Source organism: Caretta caretta, chromosome 9 (assembly GCF_965140235.1).
Source record: "Caretta caretta isolate rCarCar2 chromosome 9, rCarCar1.hap1, whole genome shotgun sequence".
Classification (NCBI taxonomy): Eukaryota; Metazoa; Chordata; order Testudines; family Cheloniidae; genus Caretta; species Caretta caretta.
The window spans coordinates 8,268,150-8,291,544 of record NC_134214.1 but is presented as its reverse complement, the minus strand read 5'-3'; the positions used below and the strand labels follow the sequence as shown (position 1 = coordinate 8,291,544).

At 58.5% G+C, this 23,395-nt stretch overlaps 1 protein-coding gene and 3 non-coding genes across 13 annotated transcripts in view; all 4 read right to left on the bottom strand.

The window, feature by feature from the left end:
• Positions 1–23,395, bottom strand: part of EIF4G1 (eukaryotic translation initiation factor 4 gamma 1) — a 44,637-nt gene that overhangs the window by 10,904 nt on the left and 10,338 nt on the right. For 2 of the 10 annotated variants that reach the window (XM_048863380.2, XM_048863381.2), the window contains exons 3-17: positions 23,166–23,252; positions 22,571–22,603; positions 20,471–20,491; positions 19,071–19,244; positions 18,417–18,516; positions 14,088–14,200; positions 10,701–10,793; positions 10,268–10,334; positions 4,596–5,447; positions 4,135–4,223; positions 3,569–3,776; positions 2,500–2,654; positions 810–929; positions 344–517; positions 62–259 (exon numbers count right to left, since the gene is read on the bottom strand). In XM_048863380.2, the coding sequence (XP_048719337.2) occupies positions 62–259; positions 344–517; positions 810–929; positions 2,500–2,654; positions 3,569–3,776; positions 4,135–4,223; positions 4,596–5,447; positions 10,268–10,334; positions 10,701–10,793; positions 14,088–14,200; positions 18,417–18,516; positions 19,071–19,244; positions 20,471–20,491; positions 22,571–22,603; positions 23,166–23,252 (2,484 nt within the window). The remainder of the gene's footprint in view (positions 1–61; positions 260–343; positions 518–809; positions 930–2,499; positions 2,655–3,568; positions 3,777–4,134; positions 4,224–4,595; positions 5,448–10,267; positions 10,335–10,700; positions 10,794–14,087; positions 14,201–18,416; positions 18,517–19,070; positions 19,245–20,470; positions 20,492–22,570; positions 22,604–23,165; positions 23,253–23,395) is intronic. The other 8 variants (XM_048863385.2, XM_048863384.2, XM_048863382.2 and 5 more) reach the window with 8 other exon arrangements.
• LOC125643253 (small nucleolar RNA SNORD66) lies at positions 692–767 on the bottom strand. The gene has a single exon (XR_007358651.2). It is a non-coding gene; the product is annotated as a small nucleolar RNA SNORD66 (small nucleolar RNA).
• Positions 3,444–3,520, bottom strand: LOC125643254 (small nucleolar RNA SNORD66). The gene has a single exon (XR_007358652.1). It is a non-coding gene; the product is annotated as a small nucleolar RNA SNORD66 (small nucleolar RNA).
• On the bottom strand, positions 3,989–4,065 carry LOC125643255 (small nucleolar RNA SNORD66). Its single transcript, XR_007358653.1, has one exon. It is a non-coding gene; the product is annotated as a small nucleolar RNA SNORD66 (small nucleolar RNA).

The following is a 23,395-nucleotide window of genomic DNA, read 5'->3' as shown; positions in this document are numbered from 1 at the left end:
TGTGGCAGGAAGGTGCCAGGGCACACAGAGCTCGGAGGAGCTGAGCCCTCAGGGCACTCACCCCCATAAGGCAACGGCACATGTTGGCATAGGCAACAGAGAAGTTTGGCTCGGAGATGGCCTTCTCAAAGATGAGGTCAATGACGCCCTTGAGCCGCTCCTCAGTGTCGATGGACAGCTCCGTGACCTGCTTCATCAGCTGCTGGAACATCTGCGGCGTCAGCTTGTTCAGGATGCTGCGCACACGCCGGAACAGGTCCTGCAGGGACACCCCAGACACCGTCAGTGAGAGCCGGCATATCCCCCCAAGCCCCCTTGCTCCTCATAGCTCCTCCCTACCTACCTGCGTCTTGATGTTGTCAGGATCCTCCTCCTCGGCAGCCCGCTTGCTGCTGGGCTTCCAGGCCTTCTCAGCCTTGTTGAGCTTGATGTCCTCGTTCAGGGAGACCGTGGCAATGATTTTCCGGGGCTCTTTCCTCTGGCTCTGCTGCGAGCGGCGCGGGCCCAACCCTGCAGGCTGAGGAAGAGGAGACATCAGCACTTCCCTTCTCATCTCCCCACACGCCACTGTCAGGCGGACCTGAGGCCTTGCACCCCATGCAATGGGTCTGTATCCAGCCCCCATGCTGGGGAGCCCCCACTGTAAGATACAAGCCAGATGGGCCAATGGCACCAGCACAGGCTCCTGGGCCTGCTCAGATCCTCGGTTCCATCACGGAGCATCAGTGGCCCAGACACGATGGCACAAACAGGAGATCATCATGCAGGCGAGCAGGAGGCTGAGGCTGGTGACCCTTTGAAGCACTTACCGGTCCCCGGTTGCCCATGGATGGACGGCCCAGGTTGGCAAAGGAAGGGGTGAAGTCAGGGCCGCAGTTCATCCCGCTCAGGCGAATGGGGTCCAGCGGTCGCATCGGCGTTTTATTCACCTGCAAATGAGAAGGGGGGGAGGGAGGAGGCATGAAAACCACTGAGGATTCCCAACCTGCTGGGCTGAATGCACAGCCAGACTCCACTGGCAAGCTACATCCTCGGAATGCCCAGTGGAGAAGGGTCACTGCAGCAGAGCAGGCAATGCCAGGAAGGGAGCAGGGCACCCAGAAGGCACAGGCCAGACAGCTCTACCAGGGCTCAGGGGGAGCCCAACAAGGGAAATGGCTGGATGACACTCATAGGAACGGCCAGGCTGGGTCAGACCAAAGGTCCATCTAGCACAGTAGCCCACCTTCTGACAGTGGTCAGTGCCAGGTGCCCCAGAGGGAACGAACGGAACAGGTAATCATCAAGTGATCCATCCCCCATTGCCCAATCCCAGCTTCTGGCAAACAGAGGCTAGGGACACCATGCCTGCCCATCCTGACTAATAGCCATTGATGGACCTAGCCACAATGAATTTATCTAGTTTTTTGAACCCCGTTAGTGTCTTGGCCTTCAACATCCTTTGGCAAAGAGTTCCATAGGTTGACTGTGCACTGTGTGAAGAAATACTTCCTTTTGTTTGTTTAAACCTACTGCCTATTAATTCTATTTGGTGATCCCTAGTTCTTGTGTTATGAGGAGTAAATAACACTTCTCTATTCATTGTCTCCACACCAGTCATGATTTTATAGACCTCTATCATATCCCCTTAGTCCTCTCTTTTCCAAGCTGAAGAGTCCCAGCCTTGTTAATCTCTCCTCATACGGAAGCCGTTCCGTGCCCCTAATCATTTTTGTTGCCCTTTTCTGAACCTTTTCCAATTCCAATATATCTTTTTGGAGATGGGGCGACCACATCTGCATGCAGTATTCAAGATGTGGGCATACCACAGATACACGGGCAATATGATACTGTCTGTCTTATTATCTATCCCTTTCTTAATGATTCCCAACATTCTGTTCGCTTTTTTGACGGCCACTGCACACTGAGGGGATGTTTTCAGAGAACTATCCCACAATGACTCCAAGATCTCTCTCTTGAGAGATCTTGAGCTAATTTAAACCCCCATCATTTTGTACATACAGTTGGGACTATGTTTTCCAATCTACATTACATTGCATTGACCAACATCCTCTTCTCCCACAGCAAAGGGAGAGGACACGGATGGGACAACTCCTAGGGAAGGCACCTCGGGCATGGCTCAGCCAAGGAGCTGCTGTGGTTTGTACAGTGCCCCAGGCAAGGTCAGAAGCAGCAAGGGAGGCTCTGCCCATTCCAGACTAGGCACTTTTCTCAGCTGCCCAGCACCATGTGCCCAAGTGCAAGAAGTGCACCAGACAACTTCTGAACAGTTACTTGGCCAATGCTGGCTTGGTGGGTATCACCTCTATATTTCCACTGGGATCTGATCTGTGCCATGGCAATGCCCAAACCCCGTCCCCCCTGCCCCTGAACTACTTGGGTCTCCTGTTCTGGCCACAGCAGAGTCCATAGAGAGACCAAGCACGGAACTAAAAGAGTGGTTAGCAGCGTTTCCCCCATCTGATAACAAGCTTGCGCTGGTAGATCCAGGGTCCTCACCAGTCTGGTGGTGGCACTGACCTTGTCCAGCACCACATCGCTGATCTGGGGCAGCCCCTCAGGTTTCTGCATGCTGGCGAAGATGAACTGGAAGCCCAGCAGGAACTCCCGATCGTATCTCTTCTTCTCCTCTGGGTTCAGGGGCTTCCATTGTTCTGTGGCAGACGAAAGGCGACCACCCTGAAAAACCACATCCCTCCCAGCCACAGCCCACACCCGGGGGACGTCGCAAGGCAGGAAGAAGGGGCAGAGAAACTGCAGGCAGGGCCAAGTGGTATAGCGGGGCAGGGAGAGAGGAGCACCCCACACAGCGGGCACTGAGCGGTACCAGCCCAAGCCCAGCCCCTGGAACCCCCCTGCAGTGGGAGGAAGGTCATGCCTGGCTCAGTGATGACACTGCCAGTCTCTGCCCACCACCCTGATGTAAGGGGATGTGGGGGGGATCAAGCCCACATCAACCCAACAGGGCAGATGCAGAACCTTGGGCCATGACGGCCTATCAGGAGGCTCCACAACAGGGCAGCCTCACATACAGCAGAGGGACAGCCAGCGGGCAAAGCCTGCAGGCCACGGGGCATGCTGGGACCTGCAGCTCTTCCGATTCCTGGCAAGCTGCTCAAACAGCTCCCCGACGTGCATTGGCATCACCCCTCGGGTTCCGGCATCTGCAGGACCCAACCTGCAGCCTAAGCCTGAAGCTACTGCCCTGCCCAAAGAACTGCTGTCCTGCAGTGCCCACTGGACAAGCAGGTTGTGAATAGATCTGCCCCCGCCCCCCTCCCAGTTCCAGTTTGCGCTAGGTGCTAGTGGGCCCTGCTGGGGTCGAGTCTCTGCAGAAGCCGGCAAGCCAGGACAGTGACCAAGGGGAAGTGAAAGCCAGGAGTGGTGAAACTCAGCGGGACGACCGGCGCGTGCTCCCAGCACCCCACCAGTGCAACCCCCGCCTGCTCAGATCCTCAGTTCCATCACAGAGCGTCAGTGGCCCAGACACGATGGCTCATAGCGGATGTCATCACAGGAGGCCGGGCCAGTCCGAGCGCAAGAAGGAAGCAATGAGCAGGACACCTACTTTGGCTGAAGGAAGGCTCACCTTCCTTGTACTGGTACTTCTGATCTGCGGCCTTGACCTTCTCCGGATCCAGCTTGTCCTCTTTCTCTTCCCAGGTCTCCTCAGTCTCTTCCTGAGGGCAGGCTGGGGCGGCCTCCTTGGGCTCCGGGGCTGGGACAGAGGCTGGGGGCTTGTTCTCTGCCTCAGAGGCACCATCGCTGATCTGAGACTTCCAATGAAAGGAGCCAGCGAGACAAGAAATGAGTGAGGAACCCAGCCAGGCCCTCCCAAAACCCTGGAAACGCACTCAGGGCCCCAGGATACCCGGACCCATAGCAGCCCCCAGTGCAGAGAGCTCCCAGTTAGAGGGAGTGCTAGGCACACAACTACCCCATGCCCTCAAGCCCTGGCCCTGCTGGGGGGAACCCCGACTTCCTGCTGCAACTCAGATCCTCAGTTCCATCACGGTGCATCAGTGGCCCAGACACGATGGCACTAACAGGAGCTCATCACGAGAGGCAGCAGCTCTGGGAGGTGAGGGGGTGGGAATGTGGCACCCATGCTGGCTCACAAGTCCACACACCCACCTCTTTAAAGGCATCCAGCAGGTCGCCCACTGCTTCCTTCTTGTTGAGCTCCTTCATTTTCCGCTTTTTCTTTGGCACCGACACGGCGACTGGAGGAGAGAGGTAGGAAAGTGAGACCCCGGCCCCAAAAGGGGGAGAGAGAGACATGCTGCGGCCACCCCTCCAATGGAAAAAAAAAAAAATCTTGAGCCCCTCCCCCTGCAGTGCAGGGAGAGATTCCCCTGCTACTCCGCAGCCCTTTCCCCGTGCAGTGCCCACCCCACGCTGGCTGGCTCCCCGAGGCGCAACAGGGCAGCATGTGGCCCAGCAGCCCCAGCGAGGGGCCCCAGGCAATGCCAAGGCACAGCTTGACCACCAGCACCTGATCAGAAGGCTGCAAGACAACCCTACACAAGACCTTGCTTCCTGCTCCAGGAGCCCCCATCCTTAGCACAGGGGTGCCCCCCTCCCAGCTCCCACACCTTGCGTGATCTCCTCGGAGCTCTGGGAAAGAGGCGCTTCCAACGGCGAATTCTGCTCTTGTGCTTCCAGGGGCTCCTCGCACTCCTCTTCTTCCTCCTGTTCCTCCTCCTCCTCCTCTGCAGGGGGGGAGGCTGGGATGGCCGGCTCCTCTCCCTTAACCTCCTCGGGTTCCGAGATGGGGCTGACATCTGACTCCGGCTGCTCCTCTGGCTCGTCGGCCTCCTGCTTGCCAGGTACCCCCAGCCCATTGGGCAGCACCAGCTCCTCTGGCTGGGCAACGGGAGACTCCACAACCGGCTCTGGCTGGCACACAGGCGGCTCGGCCACTGGCTCAGGCGTTTCCTCCAAGACTCCGTTGGATTCAACAACAGCTTCGCTGGAGGCCTCTTCCTCAGGGGGCGAGGGGCTGGGGGGAGTGGCAGGCTTAGCTGGCAGCTCCTCCTCCAGGGGTGGCACCTCCGGGGGCAGCACCTCCGGGGGCACCACCTCCTCTTGTGTTTCTACCAGCACTGGTTGGGCTGGGGGTTCCAGGGCTGGGGGTTCCAGGACAGGGGTGGCAGCTGCCTCCTCCTGGGGCTCTGTGTCCAAGGCAGAGGCTTCCTCGGGCTGCTCCATGCCCCCTGGCACTGTAGTGGTGGCTTTAAGAGGTTCGTGTGTCTCTGCAGGAGCCTCAGCCAGCTCCGCTTTAGTGTCCACGTCCACTGGGCTCTCCATCGGCACCAGCGTCACCGCGGCCAGCGGCACGGGCTCCACCTCAGCGATCAGGGGAGGCGGGGGAGACGGGGACGCTGATTTACTTGGCTCTAGGGAGACGGGTTTACTTACAACCGGGACAGGCTTTGGGCGGTCATCTGCAAAGAAGGGAGACAGGGAGTTAGCGGTGCCCAGGGAAAGCCTGCCTCCCCGGGCCAATTTGCGGAGCTGGGGGCACAGGTGGGCTTTTGGGTGCCAGCTGGCTGCCACAGAGGAAGGACAGGCTCAGGGTCAAGGGGGAAGCCAAGGAAGCAGGGTTGGGTGAAGCACCCGACAAAGGCCGAAGAACAAAGGAGCCAGTGAGAGGAGCAGGAAGAGACAGAAGTAAACGGCAGCCAGGAGGAGGGGTTGCAAGAACAGAGGGCAAATGTCTATGGAGCGAAGGAGGGTCCTGCCCCACAGGAGCAAGGAGTTTGCAGCAGACAGGGGAGATCAGGCATCAAGGGGCTGAGCTGCTGTCGGCTACTGTGCTGGAGCACAGCACGCACGAGACCGGGCTCGGAAGAGGCACCGGAGCGAAGTTGGGAATCACAAACAAGGCTTCAGTGCCACGTCGGAACACAAGAGCTGCCACACTGGGTCAGACCGTGGGCATTTACACTGTGTCTCTGACAGTCGCCTGCACCACAGCTTCAGGGGAGCGTGTAGAACAGAGCAATTACAAAGTGATCCGCTCATCTTCCTCTCCTGCTTCTGATACTCCGAGGTTTCGGGTCACCCAGAGCATGGGGCTGCATCTCTGACTATCTTGGCTAATAGCCACTGATAGACCTTTCCTCCAGTTCTTTTTTTAACCCAGTTATACTTTTGGCCATAATATTCAGTGGCAATGAGTTCCACGGGTTAACTGCACATAGTGTGAAGGAGTCCCCCCTCTTGTTTGTATTAAACCCACTGCCTATCAATTGCATCGAGTGACCCCTCGTTTTTGTAGGGTATGAAATGGTAAATAACACTTCCCTAGTCACTTTCTCCGCTCCATTCATGATTTTAGAGCCTTCTGTCTTATCCCCCCTTGATCATCTTTTTTCTATGCTGCCTAATCCTTTTAGTCCCTCCTCATACGGAAGTTGGTCCATACCTCTAATCACTGTTTGCTTCCCCTCCACTATATCCTCTGGACACAGTATTCAAGGGTTGAACACTCCATGGATTTACATAGAGGCATTTTGATATTTTCTGTCTTATTTTCTATGCCTTTCCTAATAGTTCCTAACTGTTCACCTTTCTGACCACTGCTGTGCATTGTGGAGTAGTTTTCAAAGAACTATCTACGGTGACTCCAAGATCAATTTGAGTGGTAACAAGAAAAGAACAGTGTAGTTCCCCTTCTTAAAGTGAAATGTTACTATAGTGGGTGTATGTTTAGCTGGGATTATTTTTTTCAATATGCATTACTTCGCACTTATCAATATTGAATTTCATCTGCCATTTTGTTGCCCGGTCACCCAGTTTTGTGAGAGCCTCTAACTCCTTGCAGGCAGCTTTGGACTCAAATGATTCTGTATCATCTGCAAACTTTGCCTCTTCACTGTTTTCTTCTTCTTCCAGATTGTTTATGAAAATTATGAACAGCACTGATCCCAGTGCAGATCTCTGGGGGACCCTGCTGTTCACCACTTTTCACTGTGAAAACCGACCGTTTATTTCTACCCTTTGTTTCCTATCTTTCAACCAGTTACTGACCCATGAGAGGATCAGCCCTCTTATCCCACAGCTACTTAGTTTCCTTAAGAGCCTTGGTGTGTGACCTTGTTAAAGGGTTTCTGAAAATCCATATACACTGTCAATTGGATCACCCTTATCCACATGCTTGGTGACTCCCTCAAACAATTCTAATAGATGAGCAAGGCACAGCTTGTCCCTGCAGACTCTGGGCTGATTGTCCACATCATCACAGGATCCTATAAGTGTCTTATCCTTCTTTTATCTTTTCACCCCACTACTGTATCTCCAATAGTAACATTTAACTTTAAAAAGGGGAACAACACAGGAATGAGGATGGTAGTTAGAGGGAAATTAAAAAGAGAACAAGGGTAAAACGCCTGCAAGCAGCATGGAGACTACTTTCAAAACACCTTAATAGAGGCTCAGACTATTAAATGTATACCCCAAATAAAAAAAATCAAATCCCAATGAGAAAAACAGGAAGCAGCACAAACTCTGGAAAGTAAAATGTAAAAGTATAAGAAGTCTGGCCAGGAAAGAATTTGAGAAGCAACTTACTAAAGATGCAAAAACAAGTGCGTGAGAAGCAGGGAGCCTGCCAACCAGTCAGGCACCAGATATGTTAAAGCAGCACTCAAGGAAGACAAGGTCATTGCAGAGACGCTAACTGAATTCTTTGCATCAGTCTTCACTACAGAGGATCTGGCGGAAGATCCCCACAACAGAGCTATCCTTTTGGTGCAACAAATCTAAAGCACTGTCCCAAATTGATGTGCCAGTAGGAGAGGTTTAAGAACAGATTACTGTTTAGTTTACCAATGAGTCACCAGGACCAGATGGGATTCACCCAAGAGATCTGAAGGAACTCAAAGATGAAACTGCAGAACTACTGTCTGTAACATGTAACCTATCACTGAAATCAGCCTCTGTATCAGATGATGAAGTTAGCTAATATAGCGCAGATTTTTAAAACCAGGCTCCAGAGGAGAACCCAGCCGTTACAGAGCGGTGAGCCTAACTTCAGCACTGGACAAATTGGTAGAAACCAGACTCTGCAGGGAAAAGCCATGCCTTGCCTATTAGATTTCTTTGAGCACATCGGCAATGACACCCCACAAGTCAGACCTCTAGTGAAACACCACAACAGTCACTTAGACCAGTGGTTCACAACCCTTCTTGGCTCAGGACCCACTTGTAAATGCCTACGGCTTGTCACAACCCAGTAAACAGTCTGGGGGTGGAGGCTCTGGGCAGAGCCGTAACTAGGCATTTTAGCACCCAGGGCCAGCAAGCATATTTGTGCCCCCTACCAGAGGCAATGCCCCGTTTTTTGGTTGCGCCACCCCAACTGAGACAGACTGGGTGACCCGCTGAGGCGAGTCATGGGCGGAGGTCCCCCCCCGAGCTCTGCCGCGCAGGGCTGGCCCAAGCCACCTGGCGTCAGCCAGGGGTAGCTGACCTGCTTGCTCAACCCTGGTTACAGCCCCGCCCTGGGGTGGTTTTGGTCAGATCCTGCACCTGGGTGGAGTTGGGTCCTGCCCAGCACTCACACCACGGGGCGGCTCCTGCAGCTCCTGTGCCGTGAGGCTGGCTGGGCTTGGCTCTCCACTTCGGGCATTGCAACCTCCGGGTTTGCAGCAACTCTTGGGTTTGGCCCTGCCCCCTGACTGGACCAAATGTGTGTGAGTGGAGTTGTGACCTGGCTCATGCAGTTGCAGTGCCACTCACTCAAATTTGGCCTACCTAGGCTCCCGTCATCATGACGGCTGGGCTAAACCCGCGTGTCACTGGAACCTGAGAGATTCCAGTGCCTGGAGCAGGGAGGCGAGCCCAGTCAGCCCGATGGGACAGGGGCCACAAGAGCTGCCACACAACCCTTTGAAACACTCTGGTGACCCAATTTTGGGTCCCAACCCCCAGGCTGAGAAACCCTGACAGACAAATCACTAAGTATTCCTGGAGGTGGGCCAGGACAAGGGGCCCAACAGCAGGATGGGGGAGTGGAAACGAGGGAGAATTGTCTGGGGTGGATTTGGATCACGCAGTGAAATCAAGGCTTATTGGCTTCTCAGTACTGGAAGAGGCACCCTGAGCATGGAATGGTTCTAGCATCTAGGTATGAATGTCAGACTAATGGCAGCAGGAGCTACAAGCAGCCACAGGGTTCGTACAGACCTAGGCAGGCCCAGCCAGACAAGTGCTGGCTGTAGACCGACAAAGCAGGCTGCGAGCTGGGAACCCAGCAGAGGAATACCTGGGCTTTAGGGGAGCATTCAACACCATCTCAGCCAGTACGACTTGCAGAATTAGAGTTGCTTGGCTTGCACATTGCCTTGGGGATGGGACTGCCCCAAGACATTGGTCACGGTGACCCTGAACTAGGAGGCCCTGCCGTGATCACAAAGGGTCCAGAGTGATCAGAAACAGGCAGAAAGTGACAGAAAGCCACAGCTGATCTCTTAGGGGGAATAACCTGAAATCCAGACCCGCGGCGAGGGTGAAGGAGAAGCTGAGACACACCTGGTTTCCAACCAGACCAGTTTGCCATGGGACATGGGCACAAAGAAGACAGGTTGATGCCAGTTTGAACTGCTTACATTGAGCCCACTGTCCCGGAGCTGGGAGGGCCTGGTCCTCTCCACATCACTCGAGGGATACCCTGCCCTAGGGAAGGAGTTCGGAGAAGAGCTACCGAGCTGGAGAGGCTGAGCCTGGAGCAGAGATGGAGAGCGCTGGGTGTGCTGAGCTTGGATGAATCTAACCACCCAACAGGTAGAAACCCCAAGGAGGGGGGCTCTGGGCAAATGGAGTAACACTAAGAAAGGGGGGATTCTAGGCTGAGTCTTAGGGAGAACAGCCTCCCAGGTAAGTCACGTAGGGCTGGAGCATCGACTGCCCAGAGAAGGGGCGGGAGCCACATTGCTTGGGACACTGAACTAGCCCGAGTGCAATGCTGCAGGGACCAATCCTGCCACGAGCTCGGGATGGGGGCCCCCAGATTCCACGAGAGGAAACCCCCCACCAGCCTCCAAGGACTTAAGGAGCTTCTCCCACCCTCACCCCAACAGCTCCATCTGCAGGGGGTCACAGCAGGAGAGAGCAACAGGCCGCAAGCCGGGGACAGTCACCCCAGCCCTTCAGCCGCTTGGCTGCTCTCCTGCTCCTACCCCAGGTCCCACACTGGCCGCAGGCAGCTGATTCTCTATAACTACTCCATGGGGGATGCCCCTACCCCACCCCAGACACCCACCTGGCCGGACAATAACCGCTACGTGGGGCGTCTCGCCATTGGCCTGTGGCTCCAAACCGCTTCCAGCCTGTGGAACAGAAGCACATGAAGGGTTAATGAGTGCCCTTCCCCCACACTAAGAACTTAAGTATAACGACCTCACGCACTGGTGTGGATTTTCCACGCCCCTGAGCAGGACAACTACCACCTATCGTGGAGGTGGGAGCGCCCACACCGAAGGGAGACGCTCTCCTGTCGGCCTAGGTAGCGTCTTCATTAAGTGCTACAGCAGCGCGGCTACAACCATGCAGTCCTGTAAGTGTAGACAAGCCCTTAAACTCACAGCCACATACCACCCCTCCCTAGAGAAGGAACATGCAGGGCTCATCACTTGTGTGTGTGTTGGGGGGGGGGGGCACCCAGTCAGTGGGGCAGCTAGGGAGGGGCCCCTTACCTGAGGAGGGGTGGGGGTGGAAGAGGTCCTTGCTCCAGACATGATTTCTTCGGTGATGTCTTTGCCGCCCTGGTTTGGATCTCGTATCCGGATCTGCCCATATAAGAGAGAGGCAGAGCATCCGTTAGCGGAGGGGGCCCACACTCCCCCTTCTCCCCCCCCCACCGCGTTGGCAGGGTGAAGGGAGGGGCACACACGTCCCAAAGCTAGAGACAAGCTGGCAGCAGAGCACAGCTAACCAGCTCATGCCACCCCAGGGCTGAAATCAACCCCAACACCCCCTGCATGTACAGTGCAGCCAGGCAGAGGCCTCTTGTGGATCTGCTCCAGGACAGAACTGCCTCCCAGGCAGCAAGCCCCCCGCACACCCCAGGGCCGGGACAGCCCCGTACCTGATCCCCGAGCAGCCGGGCGGGGAGCGGGTCAGGCCAGGCAGGAAGGGGAGGTTTGTTTAGCTTCCGGTGGGCTGCTGTAGCCACGTGGAGCGCAGCACTCACCCCGCTCCAACACGCGCTCGGCTGGGACCTCACACAGCCCATGGCAGGGGGCCAGCGACGCCGCAGCCAGCTGCCATTTCACTCCCGCTTGCTCGGCACATTCCCCAGCTCCCCCCTCCCACAGAGGCCAGGCCAGGAGGAAACGGCTCCTCCTGCCCCAGAGCAGCCAGGATGGGACTTTGGCTGCTGGAGGGGGAGTAGCCAGGCCAAGGGCAGGGGGAGGAAGGCACTTAGCAGCAGCCTGTGAGGTCACAGAGGCTCTGTCTGGCAGCCAATGGCAGAGCAGCCCTCTTGCTGTGCTGGGTACATCAGCACCAGTTGGGCCAGGCAGAAGCCACCCCACACCCCCGGGGAAGGAGAGACCAGCAGCCCCAGCCAAGACAGCAACCACCTACCCAATACAGCCTGGTATCTCCCCCCACTTGGGCAGTGGGACAGTCCAAGCATCTCTCCCCTCCACACCCTACCCCAGCAGGGCACTGAGAGAGTCCCATATTCCCCTCCCCAAACTGGGCAGTGGGACAGTCCTGTCATTTTGATTGTATGAGAAAAGGGGGTGTCACAATGCTCAGGGAATTGAGCGTCCCCATTGGCTGAACACTCCACTGCATCTGTCCTGGCGTCTCATGCCCCTGCCCTGGACAGGCTGTAACCCAGGGTGAGACCCCCTCGGGCAGCAGTGGGACCCCAGGCCCCCAGCCTGTAAGGAACAACCCTGCCCTGGAACTGGCAGGGGGGCGGGTGTGACAAAGTGGGACTGTTCTTAATGGTTCCTCTGAATAGTGTGGGGGTGCCTCAGTTTCCCCTATACAGTTCTTAAGTATCTAGGTGGTGGGGTAAGGGCGTATGATCATTGCAGAGCCCTAGAAGGCAGGTGTGTGCAGGGGCCTGGACACACAGAATGGCTAACACCCTGTTTCCTGGCAACTGATGGCCTGGGCCCGTCCCCCCTGCAAGGTGAGAGCTAAAGGGTTGGAGAACAAAGGAATCCGGTGACCTCCTGGCATGGGAAAGGGGAAAGCCCAGAGGAGGAGGGGTGGGAGGGAGTTTCAGTTTGGGGCTGGCTGGGACATGGAGTGCAGTGCAGACATGTTTGTCTGGCTCACTGGCCCCCAAAATGGACCCAGCTGAGGGGTCCTGTTCTCTGCACCTGCAAACTCTGTTTTAGACCATGTTCCTGTCGTCTAATAAACCTTCTGTTTTACTGGCTGGCTGAGAGTCACGTCTGACTGCGGAGTTGGGGGGCAGGACCCTCTGGCTTCCCCAAGACCCCGCCTGGGCGGACTCGCTATGGGAAGCGCACGGAGGGGCAGAGGATGCTGAATGCTCTGAGGTCAGACCCAGGAAGGTGGACCTTCGCCCAGGGACTCCGTGACAGCGGGCAAGACAAGCCGGGTTCTAGGAGTCTCCACCCTGCCTGCACATGGTGCAGCGACCCCCTGAGAACACCCCACCCCCAGCATAGCAGACATCCCCACTGCTGCCAGGGCAGTCACACTCCAAGCCACATGGCAGCTACCTACCGCAAGGGCCCCTCAACCCTTCCTGAGGATAGTGCTAGTCTCCTCCTCCTGATCCTGCAATAGCCTCCCCCATCCCCCCCACCAGTGCAGCCTGCACCACACTCTAAGCCGCCCCCTGCCTATCAGGCTCAGCCTCGCTGCAGAGGGGTGCCTGTGTGGAGAATGTAGGTGAACAAGTGGGGCACAGTAGGCTGGGATCCATTGTCTCTGCTGTGCCCCTCGGGGCAGGGCAGAATGTGGGTCACCTCTGCCCCAGCTGCATGGAGACCCCAACACTGCACCATGGTCCCTGGGAATGGCCCAGGCCCCACAACAGACCGGACACCCGCATACCACAGAGCCCCTGGCCTGCACCCCAACCCCCAGTACTGCAGTGGGAATTCTGCCTCCGATAACAGGCAGAGCAGACGGAGGGGCCCAAGCTGTCTGCTGCCCAGCTTGGCATGGAGGAGGCAACAGGCTGCCCCGGGCACAGACAGCTCTTCCCCGTCCAACGTGGGCTGACTCAGAGACAGCTCCAAGAGGTGCAGGTGCCTCTTCCCTGCCAGGTTGCCGAGGTGGCCTGCTGCTGCCACAGCATCAAGATGCATAGCCTGGGCAGATGGGCTCCCAGGAAAGCAGGGTCCCCGCATATCTCCGACTCAACAGCAGTGCAGGTGCTCAGCTGCCCAGGCAGCAAGGGCCAGGGGAAACGAGGTGGCAGAGGGTTTGAATTACAAGCCACGGAGAAACATGTCCCTACATGAGCCAGGGTGGAGCCCGGGGGGATCTGCGCCCCCCCCCCCCGGGGAAGGGGTCCTAGCAGACCCAAGCTGCAGCACTCACCGAGGGCGGCTTAATGCTATAAACAGATCCTGTGCCAAGCCTCTGAGCAACAGCATTACTGCAGCTCCGGCAGGCACCGGCTGGCAACTGCAGCACCCACCCCCAGTCGCAGCAGCCGTGACTCAGCACTTTCTCCCCACCAGGGAGGACAGGGAAGGTCGGGCCTGACTGTGCAGACACAATCGAGACCCAGCCACGGGCTCCCTCTCCTAACCACCGCTGCCCCCATCCCCTGCACACAGCCACACACGGCCCCCCTCGCCCCCGCCCACAGAGGGGACGACGCAGTCCCGCCCGCTCCCTGCTTAGTGCACGTCAAGATGGGTGAGAGGGGCCTGGCCAGGCGGCCTCCCACGGAGCTGGGCTCTGGCCCCTCACTCCCCACAGGGGCAGCACTTTCAGCTTGGGGGGGGGGCAGCGGCGGCCAACAAGCCGTGAGCCATTCTCAGGCACCCCACAAGAAGCTCCACCCTTTGGCGGGGAGTCACCAGCACAGGGCTCCCATGGGAGGCAGCAGAGAAACCCCCCCCACCCCCCCTTACCGTCTTGCGCTCTCGCTTTGTCGGGATGGGCGGCTGCTGGTTCATCATGACCTGGGCAGCGGGGACCCCGGCTGGGAACTGCTGCACCCCCTGAGCAGGGTAATAGGCACCAGCTGGGACAGGAGAGAGAGAGAGAGAGAGAGTCAGGGCACCGGGCAGCAGCCGGGACTAACAGCCTTGAGCCACCAGACACCATGCCAGAGGCAAATACCTGTGGGCCCTTGAGCAAGTGCAGTTCCCCCCAAGGAACCCCCACTGCTCGCGGGCCGGGAGTTTTGCCAGGCAGGCCCAGCAGAGCAGCTCCTCCCTCACAGCCCAGGCAGCTCTTGCTTGGCCTTCCCTGCCCAGAGCCACTCGGGGTTGCTGGGGGCCAGAGCTCTCTAGAGCACCAGAGCACTACCCAATGAGCTGCTGCGCCCATAAACACGGGAGGCCCATGGGCTGCTCAGTGGGGCGGGATCCTCTCCCGGCAGTCTCAGGAATGTCCCAAACCTGAACAACAGGACCAACCAGCACTTCCGAGCATTCCTTCCCCATGATGCAGAGCGTACCCGAGCTGCCCCCACGTCCAGCTGCCTGCTGCGGAGGGCTAGCCAGCCCCAAGCCCAGCCCTACCCAGTGGCAAGGCACAGGGAAGCCATCCCACTGGCAGGCAGGAGTTAAACTTGCCACCAAGGTTGCCTCAGCTGGCAGAAGGCAGCTGGAAAGAAATCCCTACTCCAGGCCCAGCTACACTTCCCAGAATGCTACAGGACAGCTCAAGCTCCCACCCAGCCCCCTTCCAAACCTATCAGCTGGGCAGAGAAGGAAGCCTGTGTGTGTGTGTGTGTGTGTGTGTGTGTGTGTGTGGAGTCCATGTCCCATCCCGAGAGACAGGAAGTCCCAGGCAAGCACTGGGGTTCAGGTGTCTGCTCCCGCAGCTGCAGCAGCAGCTCCCCGGCCTTATCTCCCTCACACCAGGCTGCATCCGCCCCAGCTCCGAGGAGAAGTGAGTAAGAAACAGAGCAGTCAGTTCACTCTGCTCACACCCTAGAGCCCTTCACCCCGATGGCTGGGGCTCAGGACCTTCACCAGACCCATGTTTCATCCCCACACAGTTGGACTACAGCACCAGGTAGTAGCCTGACCCCCCCCAGCATGAGCCAGGGTCACAACAAGGGCAACATGCCTGGGCTCCCCCAACTCCATGGCTGCTGCAAGGTCCCATGACCCCCAGCTGAAGATGCTGATCAGTCTCAGCCAAACCAGGACAGAACAGGGCAACCAAGAGCCCCAGGAACAGTGATGCGGGGCAAGGAGCAGCAGCACGGGCTGGCTGCTCAGATCCAGGGTGACTGATAGATGGACACAAGCAGTCAGACAGCGCAAGTCAGAGCTGGTCTGTCTCAGAACCAGGACTGGGAATCAGCTCTCTGCAGAGACCCTGACTCTGCCCAGATCACCAATGGAGAGCCAGGCCCATAGGTAAGGTGTCCGGGGAACACAAGAGCATGACCCGGGCACAGGAGGGCGTCCAAGGAAGAAGAGTGTCAGCCCCTGGCCTGAGCTTTACAGCAGCCAGCCTTCCCTGAACGACGGGCCAGACAGATGCCCCCCACGCTCCCTCAGCAGGGCAGCCGACCGCGAGATGGATGCCAGCACGGGGAGGGAGAGACAGTAACAGGTGGGAGCCTGGCCTCTTCCCAAATCCAGCACTTTCCTGGGCCCCTAACACCCTTAAACCATCAGCAGCAGCATTAGTGGGGACTAATGGAGGCTCCAGATCTCCACACCAAGGGCTTGGGCCTGTCCCACCCCACTGGCCACCTACACACCCCAGCAGCGCACTCGCTGCTCAGGCCAGGAAGCAGCCACGAGGCAAACCAAGCGTGGGGGAGTTCAGACAGGCTGGCCAGCAATGGTCCTGCTAGCTGGCGGGGGGTGGAGATGGTGAGGGATGGTGAGGTGAGGAATAACCCAGAAAAGTTACTCCATCCATAAGAACACGTGGTCCCCGAGGGCTCGAGGGCCTGTGTACAAAGGTGAAAACTGACAGAGGGGAAGTGACTTGCCCAAGGTCACCCGGTGAGTCAGTGGCAGTGCTGGGAACAGAGCCCAGATCTCCTGACTCCTGGTCCTGTGATGAGCCACCAGGATGCCCTTCCCCAGGTACAGACAGAGCCCTCAGCAAGTGATTGCAGGGGCTCAAAGGAACAAGAGCCCCTCCCATCTGAAGCACCCGACGCCAGCTCAAAGCTGCAGGTTCAAGCCAGCCCTGTTTCTTACAGGCCCCTTGGAGCTTTCCCCCAGCCTCACTGTCTGGGAGCCAGACTGCCCAGGAACCACACCTGACTACCCTTATCTTTGCCAGGGTTGGCTGCTGGTGGAGCCCAGGTATGCAACACCAGGAGGCTCAGAACAAGATGGAGGAAGAGGTACAATTGCCAACTAGAGAGGATGCTGGGAAGTGTAGTTTCCACACAGAGTTTAGCCAGCCACCCTCCCTCAGCTCAGCCTCCCACAGCATTTGTGGACAGGCTCCTAGAAGCCAGGTCCTTAGAAGACCCTTCTGATGGCCGGTGACCACCAAGAGGAATACCTGCCGAGAGCGCCGAATGACGATGCTTTGACAGGGAGCTAGAAGCAGCAAGGGGCTGGGAAGCCGGAGTGTCAGGTCCCTCCTCTGACCCATGCAGCCAGCAGCATCCCAGGACGGACATTTACTAGTGACTTTGGATGCCTTGTGCACTGGTGAGAAGCAGCCATGGGGCAGAGCGATGCAGCTCCCTACCACACAAGTCTGCCAATACCTGCAGCCCAACGCCCACAGCCCAGACCCCTTCCCTCCACAGCCCTGCTCACACCCCTCAACCCTGACCCATACATCCTTTTGCACGTCATTCCCGGGCCTCCAGCAGGAAGCTGCCACTCCCACTGGCCTGCTGCTTTAGGGAGATGAGGCACGGATGAGTCACCTGCCCTGTATCTCCTTCGAGGGGCTCTGGCCAGCCGCAGCAGCCCAGCCAGCCTGCCATGACTCACACACAAGGCTGCAGATACCACTGCTGACTAGCTGCTGTTACACAAGAGCATGTGGTCAAGAGATGCTGGGGCCTATCAGCTACCCCACCCCCAAGCTGAGGATGAGATACAGACAGGCCTAACCTGGAGGTTAGAGGAGCCCAGCCCAGTAAGCCTCAGCGTCCGGCTCTCTCCAAGATGCTGAATCCCAGCTGGGGAGCAGGGGCTGCACCTACCTGTCTCAGGGCCAGCCCATTTTGGTACCGTGTCCAGAGGCGGCCGCTGATGGGGATGGGACGCAGGCCCCGGCAGCTCACATTGCTGTGTCTGCAGAGACGCCCGCCCGGGATGGATCCAGACTAAATATAGTCACAGCCCTGCTGGCCATGTGAGCGCAGCGTGGGGGAGGGGCGGGGCGGCTGGCTGCACAAACACACCGCTCCACTCCAAGGAAGGGCAACCTGGGGAAGGGGGGGGACTGAGAAGCCATGGCAAGTGGGGGGGGCACATGGGAGCCCCCTTCCATACTCCCCCTTGAGCCCTTGGCTTGGCCCCGTGTTTATTTAGGGAACAGCTGACTCTGGGGCTACTGCCTGTTTCCTTCCACAGCGACCAAAGGGCAGGCTGGGGCTAAAGTCTGCCCGGCCTCTCTGCCAGGACAGTTAAACATTAAGCTGCCCTCACTGGGGGTAGGCGGGCAGGGGGCCCTAATGGGGTGGGCCAGCCTCAGTGTTCTGCCCGCTCATTTCAGCCCCACGCTCACATCTCTCTTACCCTCTGGCAGTGCCCTCCTCCCACAGAACAACACTCCCCACCCCTCTCCTTTGGCAGGGACCAGTTCGGGAACGAGGAAAGGGACGTTCCTAGGGAAAACTCTCACCCCCCAACTCCGGGGCGCTAAGGGAGGAGTGCAGGGGGTGAAATTCACACCCCCTTCCGATGGGACACGCATCCCACAAAACGAACATGGCAGGATCCACAGCCTTTATATAGGGAATAGCAAGGGGCTGCATGGAGGCCAGAGCTGGGGCAGCAGGGCTAGCCGGGATTCAGGGGCATCAGGAGAGCTGAAAGTGTGGGAAGCCCAGGGCATCGGCAGAGCTGTGTGGGGCACAGTGGGGCCCAGGGCTGGAGTAGCAAGCAGCAAAGGGGGCTGCAGGTCAGGATTGAGGAGCATCAGCAGAGCTGCACAGGGCACAGCGGAGCCTCGATGGGAGTAATCGCACGCTGTCTGGTTGTCACCAGTGGCATCAGCCCCGTGGTTTCAGGCGCCCCAAACTCCCACACCAGACTGAATGGAAGAGGAAGAGCGACTCCGGGGGCCCTTACCGTAGGTGCCGAATTCTGGGGGGTTGGCTCCAGGGTAAAAGCTGGGGGCGCCCGGCTGGACTGGGTACTGCTGAGTTGGAACAACATACGTGGAGCGACCCTGGGTGGGCAGAGAACACACTGATTACTGCCTGCCAGGCCCTGGAGCACACATCTTCACGCCAGAGATCGGAGGAGACTCTCCCAGCAACGGTCACAGAGGGCAGGACCTAGGGAATGGGCGAGGCTGCAGAGCAGGAGGGCTCTGGCACCAGGCTGCCAGCCCCACGGGACATGGCTCAGCGGAGCAGGCAGTCAGTCCCTGCCAGTCCAGCAGCGAGCAGGGCCCGATACCACACTTGGCCCTCGAGGCTTCCTGGGGCAGAGGTGACACATGGTGTCACTCAGCACCAGCCTTTCCATCCCAACAGCAGCACGACGGGCTTCCAGAGGGCATGGGGCTGGGCCCCGTGCATGGGGCAGCAGAGAAAGAGGGTCAGGGTCCAGAGGACTTCACATGGGGGAGCCCCAGAGCCTTCCCTCCCACTCCGAATAAGATGATCTGGTGGCCAATTCTGTCCTGATGATACCACACCCCCATTTCAAAGCCAGTTTGAGCCTCATGCTGCAGGGAGCAGAAACCCAAGGAACCCAGTGTCCGGATGCAGCCCTCACCTGTCCTGGGATGTAATAGGCTCCTTGCGATGCAGGGTAGGAAATCTGGGAGGGGATCATCATCACCTGGGAAGCAGCTGGATAGACATGAGCAGGTGGGCCGGGCCGGGCCGACGTGTTACTCTGCACCCGGGAAGCACTTGTCGGAGGCTGGGCCCTGCTCTGGTAGAAATGCTTTGGGAGAGAAGGACGGTGGCATTCAGTTAGTCCCAGCAGGGTGCCAGGACCGCCCAGCTCCACGCCCCACAAATGCAGCTGCTTCCCATCTCTGCATCCCTTATCCGGAGGGCTGGACAGCAGCTATCACTACCCCCGGAGCTGGGACCACAAGCAGACAGCTAATGTTCCGCCCCCCAGCTGGGATAGGAAAGTCAGCCTAGGGCAGGAGGTGTGAGGAACCAACAGCAAGGCATGGCATGGCATGCCCACACAGCTTGCGGGGTAACTCTGGGACCCTTCTGACACATGGTGCCCAGACGCTAAGAGATGGTCACCTGGCAGCACACATGACCAGCTTCATGGGGTGGCAGGACCATTTCATAGCTGTCATCTGTTCCCATCACAAGATGGCTGCAATCCCCAGCTGGCTCCTCCCGCCCCTGGGGCCATGGGTGTCTCACTGCAGGACCCAAGGTGTGCAGTGCCCCAGGTTGGCTCAGCTCCATTGACACTAGTGGGGATGGACTGGGCCCTACTCTCTTCCCCTAGCAAAAATTCCCATCATTCCTCGAACAGCCATGGAAAACTACAACTCACGGAAGGCACCTGTAGGGAACCACAGGAAGTGGGACAATCTATCTCCCCCTATTCCCCTTACGCACAATGCTCAAGCTCCATCCAGCCAAAGGCTGCAAGCCTAACAGAGCTGATCACAGCCACTCGCAGCACCCTCAATACAGATGCTGTGGCCTGTGGAGACTACAGGCCCGAGCCAGCCAGGCAGCTGGGACTGCAAGAGCACTGAATTCTGGGACATGTCATCTCCATGGGCTGCCCTACAGATGGAGCTGAGCAATCAGCTGGAGCTGGGTGGAATCGCTCTGCATACATAGGGAGCACAAGGAGGGACCATCTCATTAACCAGCTGCTGTGGGGGGTGCTGGGGTGCACCAGGCAAGTCCAGCCCTGCATCTTTCTCCTAGGGGGTCTCCTTTTAAGTGGGAGCAGCCCTGAGCCTTTCCAGACCCCAGTGTAACATCAGAGGCCCCCTGGGCTTGGGAGGGAAATTATTGCATCCCAATCCTGAGCCCCAGAGCAGCAGTCCACCAACAGCCCCAGCAGAGTGAAGCATGGCAGATAGTAGCACCGTGTTCACACACACATACACACGCACCACGTGCCCTGTCTCCCACTCCCCAGCCGAGAGCACCACCTGAGCAGGGGTAATGAAAAAGCGTTACCTGAAGAGACCTGAATCCTCCCTGTTAGCGAGCACACACACAAGGGGAGAAGGAAGAGAAGAGAGACAGGAGTTACCCCACAGCCTCACAAGGTCCCAGGCCCCAGGACAGGCGAGCGCTGCTAGGCCAGAGGCGAACACTGCTGTCGGGGGAGCCGGAGCTCAAGCGGGCTTTTGGTACAAGAGCCGCCCGGCTGTAAGGGAAGGTCAGAGGGGAGGGCCAGGCGGGAGAGCAGTAAAGCAAGCGTGTCTCATGGGCACAGATGCTGCACCCCTAATGCACGAGAAGGCAGCCCTGGCACCAGGCGATACCTTCAGGGCCACGGCCCGCTGGGCTGGCAGGAGGCTCAGGGACCTAACCCCTCCCCACATGCAAGAGCTGGGCAAAAAGACCACAGCAGCCCCTCAACTTCCCTCCCCCAGGATGCCGTGAGCCAGGGCACTTTCTGCCCTTCAGTCCCAGAACGTGCCTCCAGACACTGCGCGTGAGGGTGAGCGACTCATTTCACAGCCTGGACTGCCCATTTTCAGGGCCCACATCCTGAGTACAAAGGGGGGCTGCTGACACCAGCTGATCTGGGATGGGCCTCAGCTTCAGGACCCCAGCAGCACCAGGGCCCACCACCATGAGCGACAACTCCCCTCTCCTCCTCCCATCAGACCCTATGTCTTTCTCCATCTCCACGAGCCACCCTGGTCTTCAGCCAGACTCCGGGCAGCGAGGCCCCAAAGGGCAGGACAAGCAGAGACGATCTGCAGATTGCGGAGTGCCCCTCTGGCAAACTCCACTCACGCACCAAGAGGCAGGACTATGCAGGTGGTGAATGGGCCTCTCTGCCCTGCTAGGCCAGCCAGAGCCCAAGCCGGGTCTTAACAACAGACCTCGACCTGACCTAAGACAAAGCAGCGGCTACAGTGCTGGAATCCCCTCTCCGGCCTGCGTCTGATCAGTACAGACAGCCCAGAGCTGCCACCTCCAGGGCACTGCTGGTGTGAAGGAAATGCCAATGCGCAGCCCGGCCTCGGGAGCCAGTGCACCTCTTCCAGCAACCAACTCCAACCAACCGTCCAGAGGTGAATCGGACGCATGTCCCCCACCAGCCACCGCAGCTCCTCCCCTCCACAGAAACGCTCGGCCCCACTGCAGGGTGTTTCCCAGCCCGTGAACCGCCATGTGACCCCACTGTGCCAGACAAGGTGTGGAGCCAACTTCACAGCTGGGGGGTGCAGAGGGAGGTAAAAAGTCAGGGGAGGGACCATAGTTACCAACAAGCTGCCCATCCCAGCTGCCCCCTCTGCTTTGGCAGCAGAGTAGGGACGAGGCCCACCTCACCCTGCAGCCACTGCGTGAGATTGGAGCCATTTTAGTAAGGGACAGGCTGACTGCCATCTTGGGGTGCTGCCCTGGGCGCTGCCAGGGGACTAGTCCATCTGAGGAGCAAGGGCGAGACCACTCATGGGTCAGGCAGAGGCAGAAGCAGCTTTGTGGGGCAGAGTGGGTTGTGGGGCTGGTAGCAGAGAAGCAGCCACATGCTCCAAGCTTCATGCAGGAATCACGTCAAGGTACAGACGCTGCAGTGAAACTCCTATGGCCTCCTACCCACGGACACCTCTCTCCCCCTTCCCCCCCACCCCGAGACACCCACACGGCCAGCAGAGATCCCAGCGCACTGAGCTGTTTGTGTCAGCAGCCCACTGGGCCAGTCAAACCCCCCGGCTCCCCATTCCAGTTGTCTGTCCGGCCCTGCAGAGCCCCAGAGTCTGGCTCCTGGCTCACGTGCACTCGGAGTTTGGTGCAATTCAACCAGCGCTCGGGACCCACTGTCTTTGCGCATCCAGTCACCCGCTCTCCCCACGGTGGGACCACCACTGGCCTGAGAATGTGGCAGGGGTCCTGGGCCACAAGGAACCACGTGAGACTTTGCCAAGCCTTCCTGCTCCTTGCGTTAACCCAGACTAGTCATCCCTGGTGCCCAGTGCAGCAGCCCACACCCTCCCACTCCTCTAGCCCTGCCGTTTCCTTGCAGCATCCAGACAAACACCATGTGGCTGCACCCCCGGGGGTCCGTACGGCATGCGGGGAGCAGGGGCTGGTTAGTACCTGCTGGTGTAAAGTACGAGGCCCTGCTGGAAACTAAGACAGGAAAGAGCGAGGGGAGAGGAAAGAAGAAGCAAGGTCACGTCAGGTTCAGACAAGACTGTGAGGCCTGGGACGGGGTGGGGGCAAACACCAGCAGCTCTGCGCTGTGGACGCAGGAAGGGGACGCAGGCCGGGAGGGAGGGCGGGCAGACAGACAGACCGACCGACATCCATCCCCTCACAGCACCCCTGCAGTCACCCCCTCTCCCCCTCCCGAGTGAAGAGCACATGTTCATTCAGGCCCACCTCCTCCACACACACGGCTGCGCGCACCACAGGGCCAGAGCCCCGCTCAGGGGAGAGTCCGGGTAGCTCTGCCCTCCCTCTGCCTGGCACGCTGGAGCCCTCCAGCCTGACTTAGAGCTGGGGCCAGCTCAGCACCACAAAACCTGCTCGCCAGCGGATCAAAGGCCCCCAGGCGCAGCCACCCAGAGAACCACACAACTGGGAGGCAGCAACCACCCCTGGCCGTCAGAGAACCTGACGGCCATAAGGCAGCAGGAGTCCCAGTGGCCCCCAGGAAGCCAGCAGCAGCCCCGCCCCAGTGCCCCCATACCTGTCGAGGCTGGGAAGGCGTATTCATTTGTGTAGCTTGCGACGGGTTAAAAACCACGGGTGCCGTCTGACCAGGTGGAAACGCCGACTGCAGGGAGACAAGGAAGGAGCAGGTTGGCACGGCAGCTACCAGGGCTCCCCAAAGCCACATCCCTGGAACCCTGTACACAGCGCCCCCTGCTGGGCAGCGCCCAGCACCCCTTGGGCTCCAGGCTCTGAGCACGCCTCCCT